Raw genomic sequence first — 21,563 nt, 5'->3', positions numbered from 1 at the left:
TGAGATGAGAATTTAGCTTATCAGCCCATTTAAATTTTTTGTGTAAATAGGGTTATATACATTTGCATGATTTGCTTTTACCCAATGATGACTGCGCTCTTGCCTCTGTAACTGATGAGGCAGAGAGAGACCCCTGAGCTCTCCACATGGAAAAGTGCACATGGCCTCTTCTCTAACAAAAGGTGTGGAGGAACAGCTGATGAGTAAACATAGTTCACAAGGGTCCAGTTATCTCAGTCAATAAATTCCTTTTTATTATTTCTCCCATTTTTTTCATAGCCAGTGTTTTTGTCATAAATTAAAACTAAATGTGAATAAAATGAAATAAAAGCCAAATGATCATTTAATATTTTTATTTTCAGTTAGTTAGTTTTAGTTTTTCACATAATAATTTCAAACTATGTAAATATGTGTACTGCATTAAAAATAAAAGTGTTTCATACATATTTTTGCACTATAGTCCAAGCCATACTATAGCTTTGCTTAATAAATAAACTGAAATGTAAGTTGTTATTCACTAAAAATATCTAAAGCTTTGGTCACCATTCACTTTCAAGCCAAACAGCTTGTGAAAGACGTTTCAAAATACAGAAATTTTGGGTGAGATATTCTTTTTTGCCTTTTGCAGTATTTGCTGTTAATGAGCTGTGAAATGTTTGGTGGAGAATGCACCTGAAGTTGGCACCACATATAATTAAATAATCACCAAAACTATTTAATTCGTTTGTGCTGATTTGAAAGACAACATGGGGTGGAGAATGACATCACCACTCCCAAAATCATTTTTGCTATATTTTAGGAAGGGAAATAGTTACAACGTTTGTTATAATGGCACAAACCGAGCACAAATGACCAACACTGGTTTGGATCGATTTGAGCGAGATGGGGTGGAGAGTGACGTCACACAGCCCAAAAAAGAATGCTTAATATCTCAAACACCAAACCAGCACAAACGTTCATTTTTGAGGCACAAATCAGCACAAACACAGCACAAACTAATGAAATAGTTTTGGTGATTATTTGGTGGTGAACGCATGTATTTCAATAGAAATACTTTGGTTTTCTGCTTTTTGCCACAGTTTGAAATGACATTTATGACCAATTATGAAACCCTTGGACCAGACAAAGTCTGTTTGGTTCCACTGTCATTGCAGAATTTTATTTTGTAAATTCGGCTGTAATGCTTTGATGTTGAGTTTATGCATATCAGGCCACATCTTTATGACAGACTCCATGTATAGTAACAGGTACCTCACTGAGCTCAGATGTGTCATTAATATTTCATATGAATAATTTTCTTTTTCATTTGGATATGAACAAATACCATCATACTCCCCACCTGAGTCCCCCTGTGAAGAAAAGGCACGAGCATGTCTTTTCAGTACCCAAAGTAATGGGAAATGGATGAGAAAAAGACCTATGGAGCTTCAGTAGCTTTTGACTTCTCTCTCTCTCCATCTCTCCTTCCCTCTCTCTGATCATATACTCCCCCTTATTCCATCTCAAATGAAGACGGCCGTCTCTCGACTATAATGTACAGTATGGGTTACCCACAGGCATGTTAGAAGCAACCTGCAGTGGAGAGAGACAGCATCAGTATTGTGTGTGCTATCTCAGACATTCAGTAACTTTTAAAAGAATGAAAGTAAATGACAGGGACCGACTGACCCTTCTCTTTTGAAGACCAAACATTTAGCTTCTCAGGCAAGCTCTTCCTCGTTCATGAATTTTGACACACAGTCGGTTGACCCAGCAATGAATGAAAGCAAACCACAGAGCAGAATGGAATGGCAAAGACGTCACTCTGTTTTCAAAAACAATACAAACCACAGTGATGATGTCAGAATTAGGTTTTCTCAGAGAGAATGAAGGAGGTTTAGAACATGGTGTGATGACCCACTCAAACATGCATTAGTGAGGGTTCATGGGAAAGATGGCCCTTGGGCCCTGCTGCTTAGACAGTGTAGGAGAATGACAAATAATCCAGTAAGACCATGTTCTCCACATTCCATTCTGGAGATCTCCACTGCTTGTTTTTGTTCCACACCACTTGTATAAAGTAGAAATCGGCTATTCATCCCTTTTCACTCTGAATCCTTAAAAAACCTATTGCCAAGTTTATGACTGTCAAAACACCAAGGCTTTTTTGCAGGGTTGGCTACTGGTTAAGCTTAGACAAAATGACTTGTGGCAGTTTAAAAGCAGAGGGCTGATTTGTGTATGGATTCTCATTCATTGCTGCCTTTCCATAAAGTAAATCTCAGTGATGGCATCAAGCATGTAACATACTGCAGTGATTCAGTGATCAGTGCCTTGCTCAAATGAGCCATGTAGGGTTCTCAGTGCACCTACAGTTAACTGGGTCATCCTTAACTGAGATCAAACTAACAACCTTTGTGTAAGCAGCCCAGATTGTTATCCATTAGCAGTCCACTATCACAATCCATGCATGCCTGATATAGACAGATCATCTTCAATCATAATATTTTTGTCACCTCTAATGTGAACTTCATTCTGTTTTATTCATTTATTTATTAGTTTTGTGTTCAGTTTACTTACTTTTTATTTTGTGTTTTTTTTTGTGTTTTGTTTTGTTTGTCTTGTCTTGTTTTGTTATGTTTGTTTTGTTATACAGGGATAGGATTAGGTTAGATCGAACCTGCATCCCTATGGTATACTATATGTCATGAGCACACAGTAGTGGTAAGATCAGGCTTTTTCTTCAGCAAATAATGTACACATTAAGAGCTCGGGCATTTATTATGTTATTTGATTGACTTACTATACTAGCATCACAAGAGAGCATTTCTCTACATTGTACTGCTAGGCACACTGTCTCTGGCTCTGGTTTTACAATTCATACAGGTTTTCAAGTAATTTCAGGATGATGCTCTTTTTTTCTCTCGGAACTGTCTTATGTTTATGTATTGATGTATTTTCAATTGTAACATGCACTAACTGAAATGCATCCCCTGTCCATTTATTGAATTATTGAAACCATTTATTAAAACTAAGCTGCTAAAACCTTTATTCACCTTACTGATGTCAGACAGATTAATACACTTGAAAACATGACCGCCGTCATTTAAATGTCAACAATGTCTGTTTGTCATTTCACATGTTAAATGGATAGTTTACCCATGTGACACACCCTCGTGCTGTTCCAAACATGTATGACTTTCTTTCTTCTGCGCATGGAACACAAAAGGAGATGTTAGGCAGAAAGTTAATCACCATTCACTCTCATTGCATCTTTTTTTCAATAAAAAGAAACATTAATTGTGGCATTCTGCCTAACATCTTCTTTTCCCTTCAACCAAAGAAAGAAAGTCACTTGGATTTGGAACAATGTGAGGGTTGATTATTGGTTATAGATTTTTCTTTTTTTGGGATGAAATATCACTTTAAGTGGGTGTTTACCTTCAATTCTGAAAGGTTCATCAGCAAAACAAACTGGCCCGTTTAATTCTAGGGGTCATAGAGTGGATGAAAAAGAGTCATTAATAATAAAACTGTTGTGCTATATAACATTTAGGCCTGGTTAAATAATGATTTTTCAGATTTGATTTACTTATAAAGACAACACAGACTGAGTTATTCTCAGTTACTGTGATGAAGCTGTTACTCATCCATTTGTTACCCGCTGTGTTATATAGAGGTATCCACTGAGAGTGCTGAAATGTATTGCGTGCTGTGTGCGCGTGTGTATGTGATGCTGGGTCTCTGTATGATGGTATTGCTCATGGAGTACTCAGTGAGTGGGCAGCATCTCAGTCAAATAGATGCCTTCACAGGAGGCACCTCTAATGTGTTATGCCACACACACACTAAGCAGAAACTTCTCTGATCCTGCACTGACTCACCCATCACTTTCCTGCTTGTCTGATTCTCTTCACAGGAGCGCATCTTCCTCACGCTGTCCAATTACATCTTTACCGCCATCTTTGTGACCGAAATGACTGTAAAGGTAGGTGAATGGGCTGGCATTTTTTTCAGTGTGCCATCTTCCCTGACAGAGGTTCAACAATCCTTCTGTGGATCAGAATAACAGCCAAAAGTAGCTCCACTTCCCTGCAGCTTTTTTGTAGTGGCCATCTCGCTTAGATCAGCATGTCTAATGTAGTCTGGTGAAAACATTCTTGCACAGGCTTCTTCGATAGACTGCCTGCAGCTCTTTGACTTTGAGACAGTGCCTCCCTCTGACAATTACAACTGTCTGCTTCCTGTCAGCTGAATTAAACATTTGAACAAATGCAGCCTCGTAAAGTTGCTAAAGATAAAACAGGATCCAGAATCAACTGACATGAAAGATCTTTTAGGCAAACACCGCTCTCAATTTTGCACTTTTCACCACAGCAGTTAATACTAAGTAGGGAGGATTGTCTGCCAGATATTCAAATGACTATTGTTGAAATGGAAGAACATGCTCTGGCCTCTGGAGAAGACAGAAAATTCATAGGTGTCAGTCACAGAGGTCTAGGGTTTCTATTCTGGGGCCACTGCTTAATGCCAGGTCACACCCACTCACCAGGTTTCAAATGGAAATCATGGCGGAGAATAATCATACTCACTGGAGGTTAATTAACGTGACTGACAAAAAGTTTCTGGGCTGGATAAAGATGACAGGGCTGTTGAAACTCTTGACTTTTGTTACCTGACATGCCTTTGTTCACTTCAGGGTATGATCACGTTGTAGTTTTTACATTCACCACTGCACTTTTTAGTGAGGTGATTCTTACTCATGGTTTATTTAACATGATATATACAGTATCTCACAAAAGTGAGTACACCCCTCACATTTTTGTAACTATTTGATTATATCTTTTCATGTGACAACACTGAAGAAATGACATTTTGCTACAATGTAAAGTAGTGAGTGTAGTGCATTTATGACAGTGTAAATTTGCTGTCCCCTCAAAATAACTCAACACACAGCCATTAATGTCTAAAACTCTGGCAACAAAAGTGAGAACACCCCTAAGAGAAAATGTACAAATTGGGCCCAAAGTGTCAATATTTTGTGTGGCCACCATTATTTTCCAGCACTGCTTTAACCCTCTTGGGCATGGAGTTCACCAGAGCTTCACAGGTTGCCACTGGAGTCCTCTTCCACTCCTCCATGACGACATCACAGAGCTGGTGGATGTTAAAGACCTTGTGCTCCTCCACCTTCCGTTTGAGGATGCCCCACAGATGCTCAATAGGGTTTAGGTCTGGAGACATGCTTGGCCAGTCCATCACCTTTACCCTTAGCTTCTTTATCAAGGCAGTGGTCGTCTTGGAGGTGTGTTTGGTTCGTTATCATGCTGGAATACTGCCCTGCGGATCAGTCTCCGAAGGGAGGGGATTGTGCTCTGCTTCAGCATGTCACAGTACATGTTGGCATTCATGGTTCCCTCAATGAACTGTGCCTGCCCTGCATGAGTGCAGCCCCAGATCATGACACTCCCACCACCATGCTTGACTGTAGGCAAGACACACTTGTCTTTGTACTCCTCACCTGGTTTCCGCCACACACGCTTGACACCATCTGAACCAAATAAGTTTATCTTGGTCTCATCAGACCACAGGACATGGTTCCAGTAATCCATGTCCTTAGTCTGCTTGTCTTCAGCAAACTGAATGCTGGCTTTCTTGTGCATCATTTTTAGAAGAGGCTTCCTTCTGGGATGACAGCCACGCAGACCAATTTGATGCAGTCTGCGGCATATGGTCTGAGCACGGACAGGCTGACCCCCCACCCCTTCAACATCTGCTGCAATGCTGGCAGCACTCATGCGTCTATTTCCCAAAGACAACCTCTGGATATGACGCTGAGCACATGCACTTAACTTCTTTGGTTGACCATGGCAAGGCCTGTTCTGAGTGGAACCTGTCCTGTTAAACCCCAAGACGGTCTGAGCACTGACAGGCTGACCCCCCACCCCTTCAACCTCTGCAGCAATGCTGGCAGCACTCATACGTCTATTTCCCAAAGACAACCTCTGGATATGACGCTGAGCACGTGCACTCAACTTCTTTGGTCGACCATGGCGAGGCCTGTTCTGAGTGGAACCTGTCCTGTTAAACCGCAAGACGCTGTATGGTCTTGGCCACCATGCTGCAGCTCAGTGTCAGGGTCTTGGCAATCTTATAGCCTAGGCCACCTTTATGTATAGCAACACTTCTTTTTTTCAGATCCTCAGAGAGTTCTTTGCCATGAGGTGCCATGTTGAACTTCCAGTGACCAGTATGAGGGAGTGTGAGAGTGATGACACCAAATTTAACACACCTGCTCTCCATTCACACCTGAGACCTTGTAACACTAACAAGTCACATGACACCGGGGAGGGAAAATGGCTAATTGGGTCCAATTTGGACGTGTTCACTTAGCGGTGTACTCACTTTTGTTGCCAGCGGTTTAGACATTAATGGCTGTGTGTTGAGTTATTTTGAGGGGACAGCAAATTTACACTGTTATACAAGCTGTACACACACTACTTTACATTGTTGCAAAGTGTCATTTCTTCAGTGTTGTAACATGAAAAGATATAATCAAATATTTACAAAAATGGGAGGGGTGTGCTCACTTTTGTGAGATACTGTGTGTATATATATATATATATATATATATATATATATATATATATATATATATATATACTGTGCATACTGTTACAAACTACTAATGTTATCTCGGTAACCCCCATTACCATATACTTTGACTTGCGGAATAAATTGACCATGGCTGGTCACAAATTACAAATTTATGTTAAGGCACTGACTACCAATGACTATTGTTTTTGTGTGAAGCTTCATCCATGCTGCCAGGTGTCAGTAATAAGTCAAAAACAACTGACATATCAGTCAGCTCTATATGAGCAAAAAATTACTGAGAGTGCCTTTAATTAATTATTACCATCCCTTAAGTGAAACTTCGTTCAACATGTATGTGCTTACAAATCAGAGTATATTTGTTGATATTGTGAAGGTGGTTGCCTTGGGCTGGTGTTTGGGGGAGAAGGCCTACCTAAAGAGCAGCTGGAACATACTGGATGGCATGCTGGTGATGATCTCAGTGATTGACATCCTGGTATCCCTGATCTCCAATAGCGGCACGAAGATTCTGGGGATGCTGCGGGTGCTACGGTTACTGAGAACACTGCGACCCCTCAGGTACTGCATTTAGTTATATGATATAATAAAAGAATTACGTTAAAGCATGTATGCACAAAAGGATCACCCGACATCATGCTTTAGGGTACTAATATTTTTACCTTCTTTACTGTTTCCTGTGCACGTCTAATACATAAAAGATCTTGTATTACTCATGTTATACATACATCAGGTCAAAGTGCTATATGTGCACATTTTGGATCGGCATCCGCTTTTATGTACAGGAAGCATAATTAATGTACAGACTGGAGTTCCACAATTATCCCTTTCATCCCCTTCCTCACTTAGATGCATCAATTAGCTCATAATTGATGCAGTATGTAGCTGTGTTCATGCTTGTGTGTGTGTGCGTGTGGGCGGGCGAGTTTGGGTGGGTTACGAGGACATTTTTTTAGGTTACAAACTGGTAATTACAAGGGTATTATGCTATAATTGTGGTTTATGAGGACATTTCTAGTGTCCCCATAATTCAAATTGCTTAAAAAACATAGTGAACAATGTTTTTTGAAAATGTGAAAATGCAGAATGTTTTTTCAGAGGGTTAGTTGTAGGGGTAGGGGATAGAATCTATTGTCATTATTGTCTATGGAGAGTCCTCATAAGGATAGCCGCACCAACGTGTGTGTGTGTGTGTGTGCCTTGCACCTTTCCTCCCTCAAAGGGAACTTCTGGAGGCTTTCCCTGCTTATCAAATATTTATGTTATATTCAAGCAGAACAAAATAAATACAAATCAAATATTCATCTTTCCTGCCCAATTTGCCAATAAAAAGTGCTTACACTGGTCTTTTACCCCAGTTGCTCCCTTCTCCCTTTCAAGTACTCCTCAACTCGGGATGAACTTCAGCAAGTTCCCCATGCTACTAAGAGATGCTTTCCAAAAACAGGTCATATTACAGTGGTTGTTTTTACTTGCCTGTTGTGTTACAAATTCTAGAGTAGAAATGTGCTGTCAACTACATTTCCGAAAAGGAACTGAAATTAAAACAACTCTTTGGATGTGGTTTTGCAATTTATACAGGAATATCAGTTATGAAGGACAATAACCAAAGAACAATTTGTATTTGCTATATATAAAATGATCTTAATCTTTTGATTATTTGAAATGTATATCTATCCTCTTTTTGTTTATCTGTTACTGTACAGAAGAAAGTGGAATGTGGACACATATTTGCTTGAAAAACACATTCAGTTCCACAGATCAGAGGAGCATTTATTTTTCATGAAGGCAGTTGTCAGCCTCTCAGTGAAAGTTTGTTTCTTTAGAACAAGTCAAGCAGCACTGTGAAACAGGGGTCACTCTGGATTACAATTAAGCCCAGAGAAAGAAAAGATTAGGTTTATATTTGTGATTATATTAATTCATGGGAATATTTTAGGGTCCAGATGGCACCAACCTTGCATATGGATCTGAACTGCAATCCCCTAATTGGTGACCTCTGGTGTAGACTTTTCCCACCCCCCACTTATTGTTTCCTTGCCATCAATTTCTGGTGGTTTTATTTAAAAATTTGCATGTTACATACCCTGATACAGCAAAGTTTATTTGCTGGTCTGTAGAGTGCCAAAAAAGGTCATAGTAAAGCAAGTTGTTTTGATAGAATGACAAACCTAGCAAATCTCATATTATATTTTTAATTACAGTTTAAAGTATGAATCTTTCTGTTTGATGGATGTTTTTAAAGTTATATAGGATAGGAACAAAGCAGCACACGTCTATGTAATTTCATACATAATTGCTCTCCAGCTAAACTATGCTGGTTGTTGTGCATATTCCTATCATTTTTTTGAAGGTTATGTTGCAGAATTTATCAAATTAATTACACAACTTTGCGATGTATTGATTTTATTTGGTAAAATGTAATGGGTTTGCATAGTAACCACAACATGGGGATACTTCCAAGTCACATGGTAAGAGTGGTGGAAGAGTTTCATAAATATACTGTATATTTAAGCACATGAAATTAAATGGAAATAATCTGATCTGTATGTCACCCAATCTGAAATACTTTGAGCCTGTTACTATGCAAGTTATATTTATTAGGCCAATCAATGTACCAATTTCAGTTTGATTAGATGCACAGCCTTTGTCATTAACAAAAGACATAGGTACCCCCATGTTAAAGTTGATAAGCCTATTTATTTTGCATCCTATATATGCATGATTATAGGCTAGTTGCATTTTATCATTAGCATTTAGCATATTTCCATAAAAGGAAAACTCCTGAATTAATTTTCATTTTTTAATTTGGATGAAGGATTGAATATTGTACCCTATAGTAACATAGTTACATAATGTGAATTAACCTTTAAACAGTCTGGGTGATAAGATCCCATTATACCTAATGGAAGATGCTTCTGTTGACTGTCAGAGATTGTTGAGTGCCTGGCAAGGAAAAACACCCTGCAAATTAAACATGGAGCGGTCTGTGTTTTCACCCCTAGCTTCTCTGCATGAACTTTTGAAAGATTCTCACACAGAGAGATTCCTACGCTGCCAGAACACTCTGCTTCATTGAACTTTACTGTGTGTGTCTGCCTCTGTACCACTTTTGAAACATTTACTTGAGTCTTGATCCTTCCCTCAGTCGACAGACTTTATATTAATGTACCTCTCTGTGGCGTCCAAGTTGAAATCAAAAAAAAGATAAAGACAGCTGTAAAAAGTATCCACAGCATGAGCTCAGCTACTCCAGAAAGAGTGAATGCAGACGGAGGGAGGGATGGAGGGGTAATCCAGACCACATGTGTACAGTAATTTAGGCAGCTCTGAGCTCTTTAAGGTGGGCTGAGATGTGTGTTCTAATTTTGCCCATTTACTGTTTGTGTGAGCACCAGTGGGGTGTGGTAGACTTTTAAAATGTCATGGTTTGTTTTCTTTTTAGTCCAATGTAATTTCATGTTTACTGTAGTTCCATTTGTTGTTATAACGTGATCTCAAGAGCATTTGTATTTTTACATTATGTGTGGTTCTAACATTTACTTACTGCCTGTTTGTATCACATTTTGCAGTGATGAGGACCCAAACGCAGAGATAAAAACTAAATACTTTATTTACCAAACAAACTACTTATTTACATTAGCAACCCCGAAGGGGACAAAAGGTTCATTCAGGCTGGGGCAGAAGGGAACAAGGAATCAGGACCGACTGGACCAAGAGCAGGGATCAGGAATGACAGAAGCACTTAGAAAAACAAACAGAACTGACTGGAGAACAAGACAAACTGGCACTGGACAGCACACATGTGGAGACTAAAATAGAGTGAGAAATCAAGCGGTTAATAAAGGGCAGGTGTTGCTAATGAAACAATAATGAGCAAACAAGGAGGCGGGTATGACATAAGATAGAGAAGCATGTGGCAATACAGAAACTATGGAATGATATTCATCTCATTATTAATGAATGCACACACAATTATGCATGTACTAGATACATTTTGTGAATGTATTTTACTAACCACAAACAAATGCCATTTGATTTGAATCTGTGGAATTCGGGATTGAATGATTGTGCAGCGATTTGTACAAATACAGACATGTTTGCAAATAAACATGGTCTGTTCTACATTAATAAATCAAAAATTGCTCATGCAAAAATGAATCCGTGCATTTGTGGATCAGAAGACACGCGTGCATTTATTGACATCTTGTTCGAATCGATCATGTTCGGTTCATTTGGATTTTGAGACTTCCTTTTCACAGTTTACAGCATTCCACCCACACACATACACACACACAACTAACGAACAAGCCAGTGCTCTTCATTAACGTGAACACGATTCGTAAATGTGTGTCACTATACAATGAAACAAATGCTTTTCAACCGGTGTCTGTAGAATTAAGAATTACATAAATGTGCAGCAATTTTTACAAATAAAGTCATGTTTGTGAGTATAAATGTTCTGCTTTGTATTAAAGTGTGACAATTTCCACGTGCAAAAAGGAATCCTTGCATTTGTGGATCAGGCGACACGCGTGCATTTATTGATTCCTTGTTCGAGTCGATCCTGTTCGGTTCATTTGGATTTTGAGACTTTCTTTCCGCACTTTCAGCAGTGAGGATCCACACGCAACTGAAAGGCAAGGCAGGCAGCTACCACTAGATGGCAGTCGCAGAGAATTACAGAGTTGGCCTGCCCTGGTTTGAGAACAGATGATAATGGACATTGTTCGCATTCTCCCGAAGAACCTTTAAAACATGGATAATACCATTTTAAACCAACAAGCTGGTTGGGTAAGTAACACTAATCTTTTTTTCTTTTTTTTCTTTTATTGCATACTGAAAAGAAGAAAAAAAGTAACTTCCTATAGACTAGCAAGTTAAAAACAATGTACATTTGATATATTTGACATATTAATTACATTTTATAAATATTCATTTGATGAGATATTAACAAAAAAATGTTGGATCTTCATTATGTATGTTAGATGATTCTTTAGAGTGCGAGCTGATCAGGGAGGAGAGAATGTTGGCGTGGCTCGTCTGATGTTTTCTGTACGTGAGAAACTGCAAGAAAAACAAAACTAAGGACACTTGTGACAAATGTCAAAAGGTAGTGTGTGTGGGATCTACACATGGAAGGTAGAGAGTACCTGTGTTGACTGTGAGTAATCGATCCACAAGCGTCAGTGAATGATGTGCAGGGTTTGCCCCCAAAACAACCAGATGCCTTGTTCAAGTGAGCCCACTTTTTGGAGAATTCGTTCATAATGATTTTACAGCATACTATTTTCATTATAGTTTTACAGCATGATATTTTTGCTCACAGTAAAACAAATATTGCTTTCTAAATATTTGGGGGCAGTGGTGGCTCAGTGGTTGAGGCTCAGGGTTACTGACCAGAAGGTCGGGGGTTCAAGCCCCAGCACCACCAAGATACCACTGTTGGGCCTTTGAGCAAGGCACTTAACTCCAGGTTGCTCTGGGGGGATTGTCCCTGTAATAAGTGCACTGTAAGTCGCTTTGGATAAAAGCGTCTGCCAAATGCATAAATGTAAATGTAAATGTTCTAAATCAGTTCGTCTTCCCACAGTTTAGCGAATGTTCATATTCTTTATTAACTGTTTTGTCCATTTTGTGTTTGGCCTATATGTGTTTCATACATGTCTAAGGTTTTTACTATGCATTGAAATACACTTTGGTGATGTTTTTATAAGCTATTGTATTGATTTGTTTTTATTTTACAAAGAAAATAATTTAATATAAATAATCAAAGTTGCATCTGTAATCAGCTACAATAGCAAGTTCTGTGATTTTCGATGAACTAATACATTTTCACATTCATTAGAATTTAAATTTCGTGTCCTGGTGTTTATTATTAATATAACAGATTCATTTATTCATGGATTTCGATTCCAGTGGTGGCTGCATAGGATTGTTTCCAATTCGTGTTGTCCAAACATTTCCAATAACTTCAGAGCGTTGTAAAGTCCAAAAGTCAACATGTTTTGAAAAAATATAGATTTAATAATTTCCTAAATTCACAACATGTTTTTATCTAACGAAATATTCCGCCTCAATCCATGTTTGTTGGCGTTTAGACTTTCAAAAACATTTTCACTGTGGTGAAAACTTGCTGGACACAAAGCGAGGCACGCACCTTCCGGGGCAGTCTAGCAGCTAATATACATATATGTTTTGTATAGTCTAGCACTATTATATATTACAAAAAAAGATTGTATTATCTTGGACTATCTGCGTTCGCTTGGCGCTCCGTGATCCATTTAATCCATATTATTCTATTTTATTCTAATTGAGGATTTTGTTCGAGGATTTTGACGTCATAAAATATGACGACAGACATTAGAAGCTTCATTCTAAAACCTCAATAGAAGTGTCGAATGTAAATATGACATGACATTTGGTACAGTCTAGTATGAATGGTCAGAATGACCGCTATGGCCATTCTAGTAGTTATAGAATTTCCACGAGCATCTTCCTAATGGTCAGAGCCCCCGAAGTGACCTGTGCAAAAAAAAAAAAAATCAAAGAGACTTTCGCGTGCGCACGCGTTACAGTTTCCGGTGTGTGTATAGCTCTTTTCCGATTGTGTCATTGCATCATTCATTTACTCAAAGATACTGAGAGCATGGATGCACATGAATTTATAGAGATATATTTTAAACATGGCCTTCAAAGACATTACTGTCTATGACATTTGTAATACTGTCATGGCTGAGACACGCTTTGATCTTCCAAAGGACACTAATCAAGCGATAGACTTGTACGTGCATTTAACACGAGAATTCTATAACTACTAGAATGGCCATAGCGGTCATTCTGACCGTTCATACTAGACTGTACCAAAATGTCATGTCATATTTACATTCGAAACTTCTATTGAGGTTTTAGAATGAAGCTTCTAATGTCTGTCGTCATATTTCAAGTGGGCTCACTTGAACAAGGCATCTGGTTGTTTTGGGGGCAAACCCCGCACATCATTCACTGACGCTTGTGGATCGATTACTCACAGTCAACACAGGTACTCTCTACCTTCCATGTGTAGATCCCACACACTACCTTTTGACATTTGTCACAAGTGTCCTTAGTTTTGTTTTTCTTGCAGTTTCTCACGTACAGAAAACATCAGACGAGCCACGCCAACATTTTCTCCTCCCTGATCAGCTCGCACTCTAAAGAATCATCTAACATACGTAATGAAGAGCCAACATTTTTTTGTTAATATCTCATCAAATGAATATTTATAAAATGTAATTAATATGTCAAATATATCAAATGTACATTTTTTTTAACTTGCTAGTCTATAGGAAGTTACTTTTTTTTCTTCTTTTCAGTATGCAATAAAAGAAAAAAAAAGAAAAAAAATATTAGTGTTACTTACCCAACCAGCTTGTTGGTTTAAAATGGTATTATCCATGTTTTAAAGGTTCTTCGGGAGAATGCGAACAATGTCCATTATCATCTGTTCTCAAACCAGGGCAGGCCAACTCTGTAATTCTCTGCGACTGCCATCTAGTGGTAGCTGCCTGCCTTGCCTTTCAGTTGCGTGTGGATCCTCACTGCTGAAAGTGCGGAAAGAAAGTCTCAAAATCCAAATGAACCGAACAGGATCGACTTCGAACAAGGAATCAATAAATGCACGCGTGTCGCCTGATCCACAAATGCACGGATTCCTTTTTGCACGTGGAAATTGTCACACTTTAATACAAAGCAGAACATTTATACTCACAAACATGACTTTATTTGTACAAATTGCTGCACATTTATGTAATTCTTAATTCTACAGACACCGGTTGAAAAGCATTTGTTTCATTGTATAGTGACACACATTTACGAATCGTGTTCACGTTAATGAATAGCACTGGCTTGTTCGTTAGTTGTGTGTGTGTATGTGTGTGGGTGGAATGCTGTAAACTGTGAAAAGGAAGTCTCAAAATCCAAATGAACCGAACATGATCGATTCGAACAAGATGTCAATAAATGCACGAGTGTCTTCTGATCCACAAATGCACGGATTCATTTTTGCATGAGCAATTTTTGATTTATTAATGTAGAACAGACCATGTTTATTTGCAAACATGTCTGTATTTGTACAAATCGCTGCACAATCATTCAATCCCGAATTCCACAGATTCAAATCAAATGGCATTTGTTTGTGGTTAGTAAAATACATTCACAAAATGTATCTAGTACATGCATAATTGTGTGTGCATTCATTAATCATAATGAGATGAATATCATTCCATAAGAAACATTAACAAAGCTGCATGTTCTCACAAGAAGGCAAAATATCTGATTGGCATGAGCTCACATCGCCAAGACAATGAGGTGATATACACTCATACCAATCGACAAACAAGACGAGAGAAGACACATGTGAGAGTTCGGCCACATACACACCCGACACCTTACCTAAGTGAACGACTTCAGCACAAACATAAAGACAGTTCACGACCCAGGCACATGCCGCATGTTTATGTTTACGAAAAGTACATTATTGGCGGCATATAAGATGAAAATTATCTTGAAACGGTTTATAAAGTTTGTGTCAATGTGTCCAGTGTTGACAGGCTCAAGCCCTTGCATCGCATTGTATCAACAGAGGCTCGGTGTAGACAAAGATTCAGCACCATAAACTATCAAATAGTCATGATATTTGAAATATTCATGCATGGAACGGTTTACTCACATTTTTGATCGGGCCCAGCAGAGTTTTTAACTGCCCCATCCTACAATGACAATTCCTTTGCAAAGCTTGAATAATTTTGTTCACAAGCAATCCACGCTGAAATAATCTGAAGACACATCCACATGACGCAAATACATAGTCCAAAGCACAATGAAGACACACACATCCAGTTTCCAGTATCATCCTGTACTGGAATAGTTAGATGACACTAGGCCACATTGTTTGCCGTGTTCTCTCTCTGTGTTTACAAGCTGAGCCCCAGTGGGTGGGGCCAAAGGTGCAATGATATAAAGTAGGCATTGATGTTGATGCTGTGGAGGCGGTCATGATTTAATGAGTACCCCTAGTGACGTAGAAAGGTCGCAGAAGTAGAGAATGAGGTGTTTTGGCAGCTTGGTTTCAATAAATGATTTTATTGCATTGAGTATTAAGTTTTGAGTTCTGAAATTTACAGTCAGTTTTTATAATACATAGACCTCTTTTATATCAAAATATCAAGGAAAATTGTATTCCTCATGACATAAAAAACAAATGACATCAAAGTCTTATCAGGTGTACTGTATGTATTAAAATACACTGTTTACATTGATTAAAAAATTATAACTACAATCATAGATAGTTCATGTGACTACACCCTAAAGTTTATTTGATGTACCCATTTTCATCTGGAAAACATATATTTTTTAGATAGTTTTCTTATCTGCAATAGGTTTATAAGACATTTCCTCTAGGATGTAAAAAGACATTTAGCAGGTGTCTTTGAGATGTTTATTATTTATAATGTATGTAAATTGGCTCTTTTAAAGATTTTTATTAGATTTTCTACTCAAAAGTTAGAATGCATGCTTTCCAGATAAAACGCTCTTGGCAGATTTATGTATGCTACTGTATTTGGGATAATGCATTTTTTTGTTTTTTTACCGCTTCCCTTGCTACTTATATACAAAATGGGTAGGTAATGTCTGTGTACCGGGGCACTCCTAAGTATTAATGTCATAGTTACGGGCACATATGAGTGTTTGTTTGTTTGTTTGAGCTGTTGACAGAATGATTTATGCATTGTATTACGAAGGGATGCACACACTCTATGCTCATTCATCAACTCTTTGAACCACAGGTTAAATCCCTCCACTGTATGTTGCACTGTATGTCACAGATGCGGATGTAAATTAATCTCAAATACCTATGAAGAGTCATCCATCCTCCACTGTCTGTATGTGTCCCAGAGGAACATACTATAACTTAAACACCTATACCTCTGATCCCAGCATCAATGTATCTGCAGATATAATTTAGCTCTGTCTCCTAGAAGCTCTTGCTTGACCTCTTCACATAAAACAATTTATAACGTACCACTTTATTATTGTTTTTGTTCATTCATTTCCCCTCTAATTACAGCCAAGCTTCTTTCCCTATCCACATCCTCTCTAAGGCATTTGTTAAGATAATCTAGCACTGCTTAGCCAAAAATGAGTTTTTCTGCATTGTCTATTTGCTGTAATTAAAAGGAAGAATAACTGCAACAATACTGTAGATGATAAGCACAGATTGGCTCTTTTGGATTTCATCAGGGACTGATTTGTAACATTCACAGCATCTCTGCAGATGTCTTTTATGGGTTATTGTTTCTACATAATTGCTTGTGTAATTGTGTTTGAGCATGCAGTTGTAATTTCAATGGATTATGTGTGTGCTATAGGATATGAGAGAGAAAGAGAAAAGATTGACAGGTCATGGATCCTCATGGCGTGTTTGCTTTAAGTATTCATCTCAGTGAATATGCTGATTGTTTAATGTATTACATTTGCCATGTTTATGTTGAATTTTTAAAGGTGCACTCATTAATATTTTTCCTCATTAAAAAATTTTATATTTAAAGAAATTAGTTGTACTTTTGAAAAATATGTTTAAAATGGAACTGCCATATGTAAAAATAAGCCAAGTAAAAATTATTTAGCAAAAATGTAGGTATAGTAGCATGAAACTAGACCAGACTGGCATACACACTGCTCGGTGTCAGTTGAAGTCAAAGACGCTTGTCATACTGTATCAGCCAGCACAACCTAAAAACAACAACAACAAACCTCAGTTGTCCCGATCATTTTGTTTTGTTTTTATTGGGCTTTAGCAGATGCAGTCAGATTGTGTTCTTGGTGTGTGTGTGTCAGAGAGACTCAGCTTGATTCCACCAAACTAATGCATCCCAGCCCAAATACAGCATCCTTTAATTACAACTGTGTCTCTGTGTACTGGGAATAAAAGGCTCCTTCAGTGCTCCACTTATTATTCCCTTCCTTTATTTATTTATGAATACCTTTTTGAACACAAGTAGCAGATAGAGGCAATGCACATAAAGACAGAGCCTCTTTGAAGGCTTGCAAAACACAGTTCTCAGAACACACTTTCACCAAAACCAGACGAGTCTGATCAGCTCTCACTTATTATAAAACTGTCCCCACCATTTTATACAGATGACAAATCCCTTGTTTTGTCATTGTGACTGTTATCAACAAAAAAGTACCATGATTTGTATGAGCTGTGGTGTATTGCACATGTTTATGACAAACAATACTGTGGTATTACAATCTGATACCATCAGTATACCATGGCACTTTTTATTTCATTATTTAATTTTTTTTTGTAGAAGTATTATTTTGGCAATACCACTTGGCAAATGTATATTTATCACAGATACACAAAACATTCTAAAGTAAAACTGAATAAGCATATACTGTAACGTTACTGTGTTGTGGAATGTCTTCGACTGTTTTAAAGAAAGAACATTACTGGCACAACACAGGCACTAGCACCCTCTATTGGTAAGGGATTAAAATCTCATGGTGGCAGCACAAACAGATGGCATATCATTTCACATTGCTAGCTCCCTCACTGGAATGTCCCTCTCAAATTCATTTACAGATGAGAATGTGTCTAGACATATTGATCTTTCTCATGATTTGACATTTCCATAATTGACTGTATGGTATTACCTTAAATCCCCAATGTGAGCTTTGTTAAATATGCTTGAGCTTGGGAGAGATATTCAGACAAACAAAAGATGGAGCAGGCTGTTATCTACACTCCCTTTGGCAGCCTCCTTTCTCTCTCCAACCAGTCACTTTGACTAAATCTCTGATTTGTCTCTTAAATGTGGCATTTTCTTCATCCTTAGACTCTGATACAATCACAGCACACACTTCTTAAGAAGATCAAAGCTGAGGATCAAATCAGGCTGTTGCAGCTTTAGCTTAGTGCTGGGGTGAGGAGACAGAAATCGCTGTCACCAGATGAGGACTAATATTCCTTTTATTCTTCAATTTAAAGGGAGAAACTTTTAAAGGAATAGTTCACCTAAAAATAAATATTTTGTCATTATTTAATTCTTACATCTTGTTCCAAACTTTTTTGCTTTTGTTGGGCACAAAAGCCTAAATTTTAAAGAATCTTGACACAAATCTATTCCATACAATGACAGTTTACAGTTACCACATCTGCCAAGCTCAACTAATTTCCCAAAAAACACCTTAAAAGCTCCATATGCTTTTGAAGACTTCGAATATGGTGTAAGGTATTTCATGACAAAATACTTGCTTGAAATTTTTGTTTGTGTAATATCATACATATTGCAATATGCAATACCTTTTGCAGTGCATATGAATCCCCTGCTGCTTCAGTTCATCATTGTGTTCAATTAAAATCAACGCAACACAAACAAGCTATAATGTTATTATGTGTGCCTGAGCACTGTGAGCAGGTGTCTTTGTGTCACTGTGTGTGGCACCCTCCCTGAAGGTTGACAGGTGCTATACTCCGATCAGCCACAACATTAAAACCAACTGCTTAATGTTGTGTAGGTCCCCCTTGTGCCACCAAAACAGTGCCAACCCGCATCTCAGAATAACATTCTGACATGCTATTCTTCTCACCACAATTGTACAGAGCGGTTATCTGAGTTACCGCAGACTTTGTCAGTTTGAACCAGTCTGGCCATTCTCTGTTGACCTCTCTCATCAACAAGGCATTTCCATCCACAGAACTGCCGCTCAATGGAGGTTTTTTGTATTTAGCACCATTCGGAGTGAATTCTAGAGACTGTTGAGTATGAAAATCCCAGGAGATCAGCAGTTACACAAATACTCAAACCATCCCTTCTTGCACCAACAATCATCCATGCGATTATTTAAACAGCCAATAGTGTGGCAGCAGTGCATAAAACCATTCAGATACGGGTCAGAAGCTTCAGTTAATGTTCACGTCAATCATCAGAATGGGGGAAAAATGTGATCTCAGTGATTTTGACCGTGGCGTGATTGTTGGTGCCAGATGGGCTGGTTTGAGTATTTCTGTAACTGCTGATCTCTTGGGATTTTCACACACAACAGTCTCTAGAATTTACTCCGAACAGTGCAATAAACAAAAAAACAACATCCAGTGAGCGGCAGTTCTGCAGATGTTAATGAGGGGTCAACAGAGAATGGCCAGGCTGGTTCAAACTAACAAAGTCTACGGTAACTCTGTAAAATTGTGGTGCGAAGAATATCATCTCAGAATGCTATGTCGAGATGCAGGTTGGCACTGGTTTGGCAGCACGAGGGGGACCTACACAATATTAGGCAGGTGGTTTTAATGTTGTGGCTGATCGGTTCAGTTTTACTTTAGTAATATATTGTGGTAATATTTTGGCAGAAGCCATAGTCTTAATGCAGTTAACTATGGTGTTACTACAGTAGTATGGTGTTAATATAGTAGGCCTAACCATGTTTAATTTTGTGGTTACTAATATTGGTTAATATCTGTAAGGTAAGGTTAAGGTTATGTTTAGGGTTTGGTGTTTGTTTTACTCTTAATAAAAATAATAAACACTGCAGTGATGCCGCTATATTATATGTTGTTAATTAATTAGGAGTCCAAATAGTATCTGCCACTATTTGCACTTAAAGTGTAAAGAAGATGCTTTTTGTTGCTATTTGCACTTTGTGCATTTAGCCTCTGCATTAATTTAAGCTGTATTTTTGTTGAAGCACAGAAAATTTCCCTGTAGCATTCCATTGCAGTTGCTTAGTCTAATTCTTCGGAATTAAAAATTAGGTGCTTCTTGCTCTGCTCACTTTTCATGGAGTTTGCTGCACTGATGGAATGCCAGGAGTTATGTTAAAAGTAAAGATGAAAAGGATGACTAATGACAGGTCAGTGTAAAATATTTATCCACTCACAGACAGTAACCCAGCAAGGCACACAAGAACAAGACAGCGGTTCTTATGATCTCTAAGTAGATATCTTGCTTGCTTACAGCACAGTAGTGTTAGTTTATGGACTCTTTGGTGAAACTGAAGTGTTTAAACTGGCAACCTTTTGGTTACATTGCATATATGCAGCGCTTCAGTGTATCCAAGTCTACTGTGCAGATTATCTGATCATCAAAGGTTAAAACACCCTCAGACAGATATTGGATATCAGATATGTTAAATATCTGTCTCCTCTATATTTTTCAGAGTGATCAGCAGAGCTCCAGGACTGAAGCTAGTGGTTGAGACATTGATGTCGTCACTGAAACCTATCGGTAACATTGTGGTCATCTGCTGCGCCTTTTTCATCATTTTTGGCATCTTGGGAGTTCAGGTGAGTACAACAGTTGCACAAGTTAGAAACCTAACAATTATAATGAATGACAGATTTTTTTTTTTTTCTTGGAACAGGCTGTTACAAATGTTCTTGTAAAAGCTGGTCTATGCTTTATGGATATATTGGAGTACACTTTAAAATTTTGCTAAGTTACCATCACATTAAAATATACTACCATTAAATTTGGACACATTTGACTGAATGTATGCTTTTCTTGATCTGGAAAACATTATGATATAAAATCGTATTAAATTATTATATTATAAAATAAATACCAAATATATATATATATATATATATATATATATATATATATATATATATATATATATATATATATATATATTATTATTATTATTATTATTATTATTATTATTATTATTTTTTTTTTTTTTTTTATTCTAGCAATGCTTGAATTTCTTATAAAATAATAATAAATATATATGGGTGACAAAACAAAATTTTATACATTTAAAAAAAAAAAATAAAGCCTGAAAGATGTGGTGCATAGAAACAATACAAGATTATTATAATTTCTGTAAATTCGAAACACATTTTCTGACCACGACTGAATAATATGACTATGATTCAAATGTTCTGTAAGGGTGTGTAAGAGAAAGCTGGTGTAATTTATCTT

The 21,563-nt window shown here is 37.7% G+C and overlaps 1 protein-coding gene and 1 long non-coding RNA gene across 2 annotated transcripts in view; one reads left to right on the top strand and one right to left on the bottom strand.

Annotated features, from left to right (window-relative positions):
- Window positions 1–21,563, top strand: part of cacna1g (calcium channel, voltage-dependent, T type, alpha 1G subunit) — a 174,152-nt gene that overhangs the window by 98,469 nt on the left and 54,120 nt on the right. Inside the window, exons 18-20 of the mRNA XM_052112236.1 lie at window positions 3,899–3,967; window positions 6,971–7,155; window positions 20,797–20,923. Coding sequence (XP_051968196.1) covers window positions 3,899–3,967; window positions 6,971–7,155; window positions 20,797–20,923 — 381 coding nt within the window. The remainder of the gene's footprint in view (window positions 1–3,898; window positions 3,968–6,970; window positions 7,156–20,796; window positions 20,924–21,563) is intronic.
- Window positions 1,452–15,434, bottom strand: LOC127633273 (uncharacterized). The gene is made up of 3 exons (XR_007969193.1): window positions 15,305–15,434; window positions 1,669–1,804; window positions 1,452–1,572 (listed from the first exon to the last, which is right to left on the bottom strand). It is a non-coding gene; the product is annotated as an uncharacterized LOC127633273 (long non-coding RNA).

Source organism: Xyrauchen texanus, chromosome 40 (genome assembly GCF_025860055.1).
Source record: "Xyrauchen texanus isolate HMW12.3.18 chromosome 40, RBS_HiC_50CHRs, whole genome shotgun sequence".
NCBI lineage: Eukaryota > Metazoa > Chordata > Actinopteri > Cypriniformes > Catostomidae > Xyrauchen > Xyrauchen texanus.
Note: the sequence above shows the minus strand (reverse complement) of the source record. Positions and strands in the feature narration are given on the sequence as shown.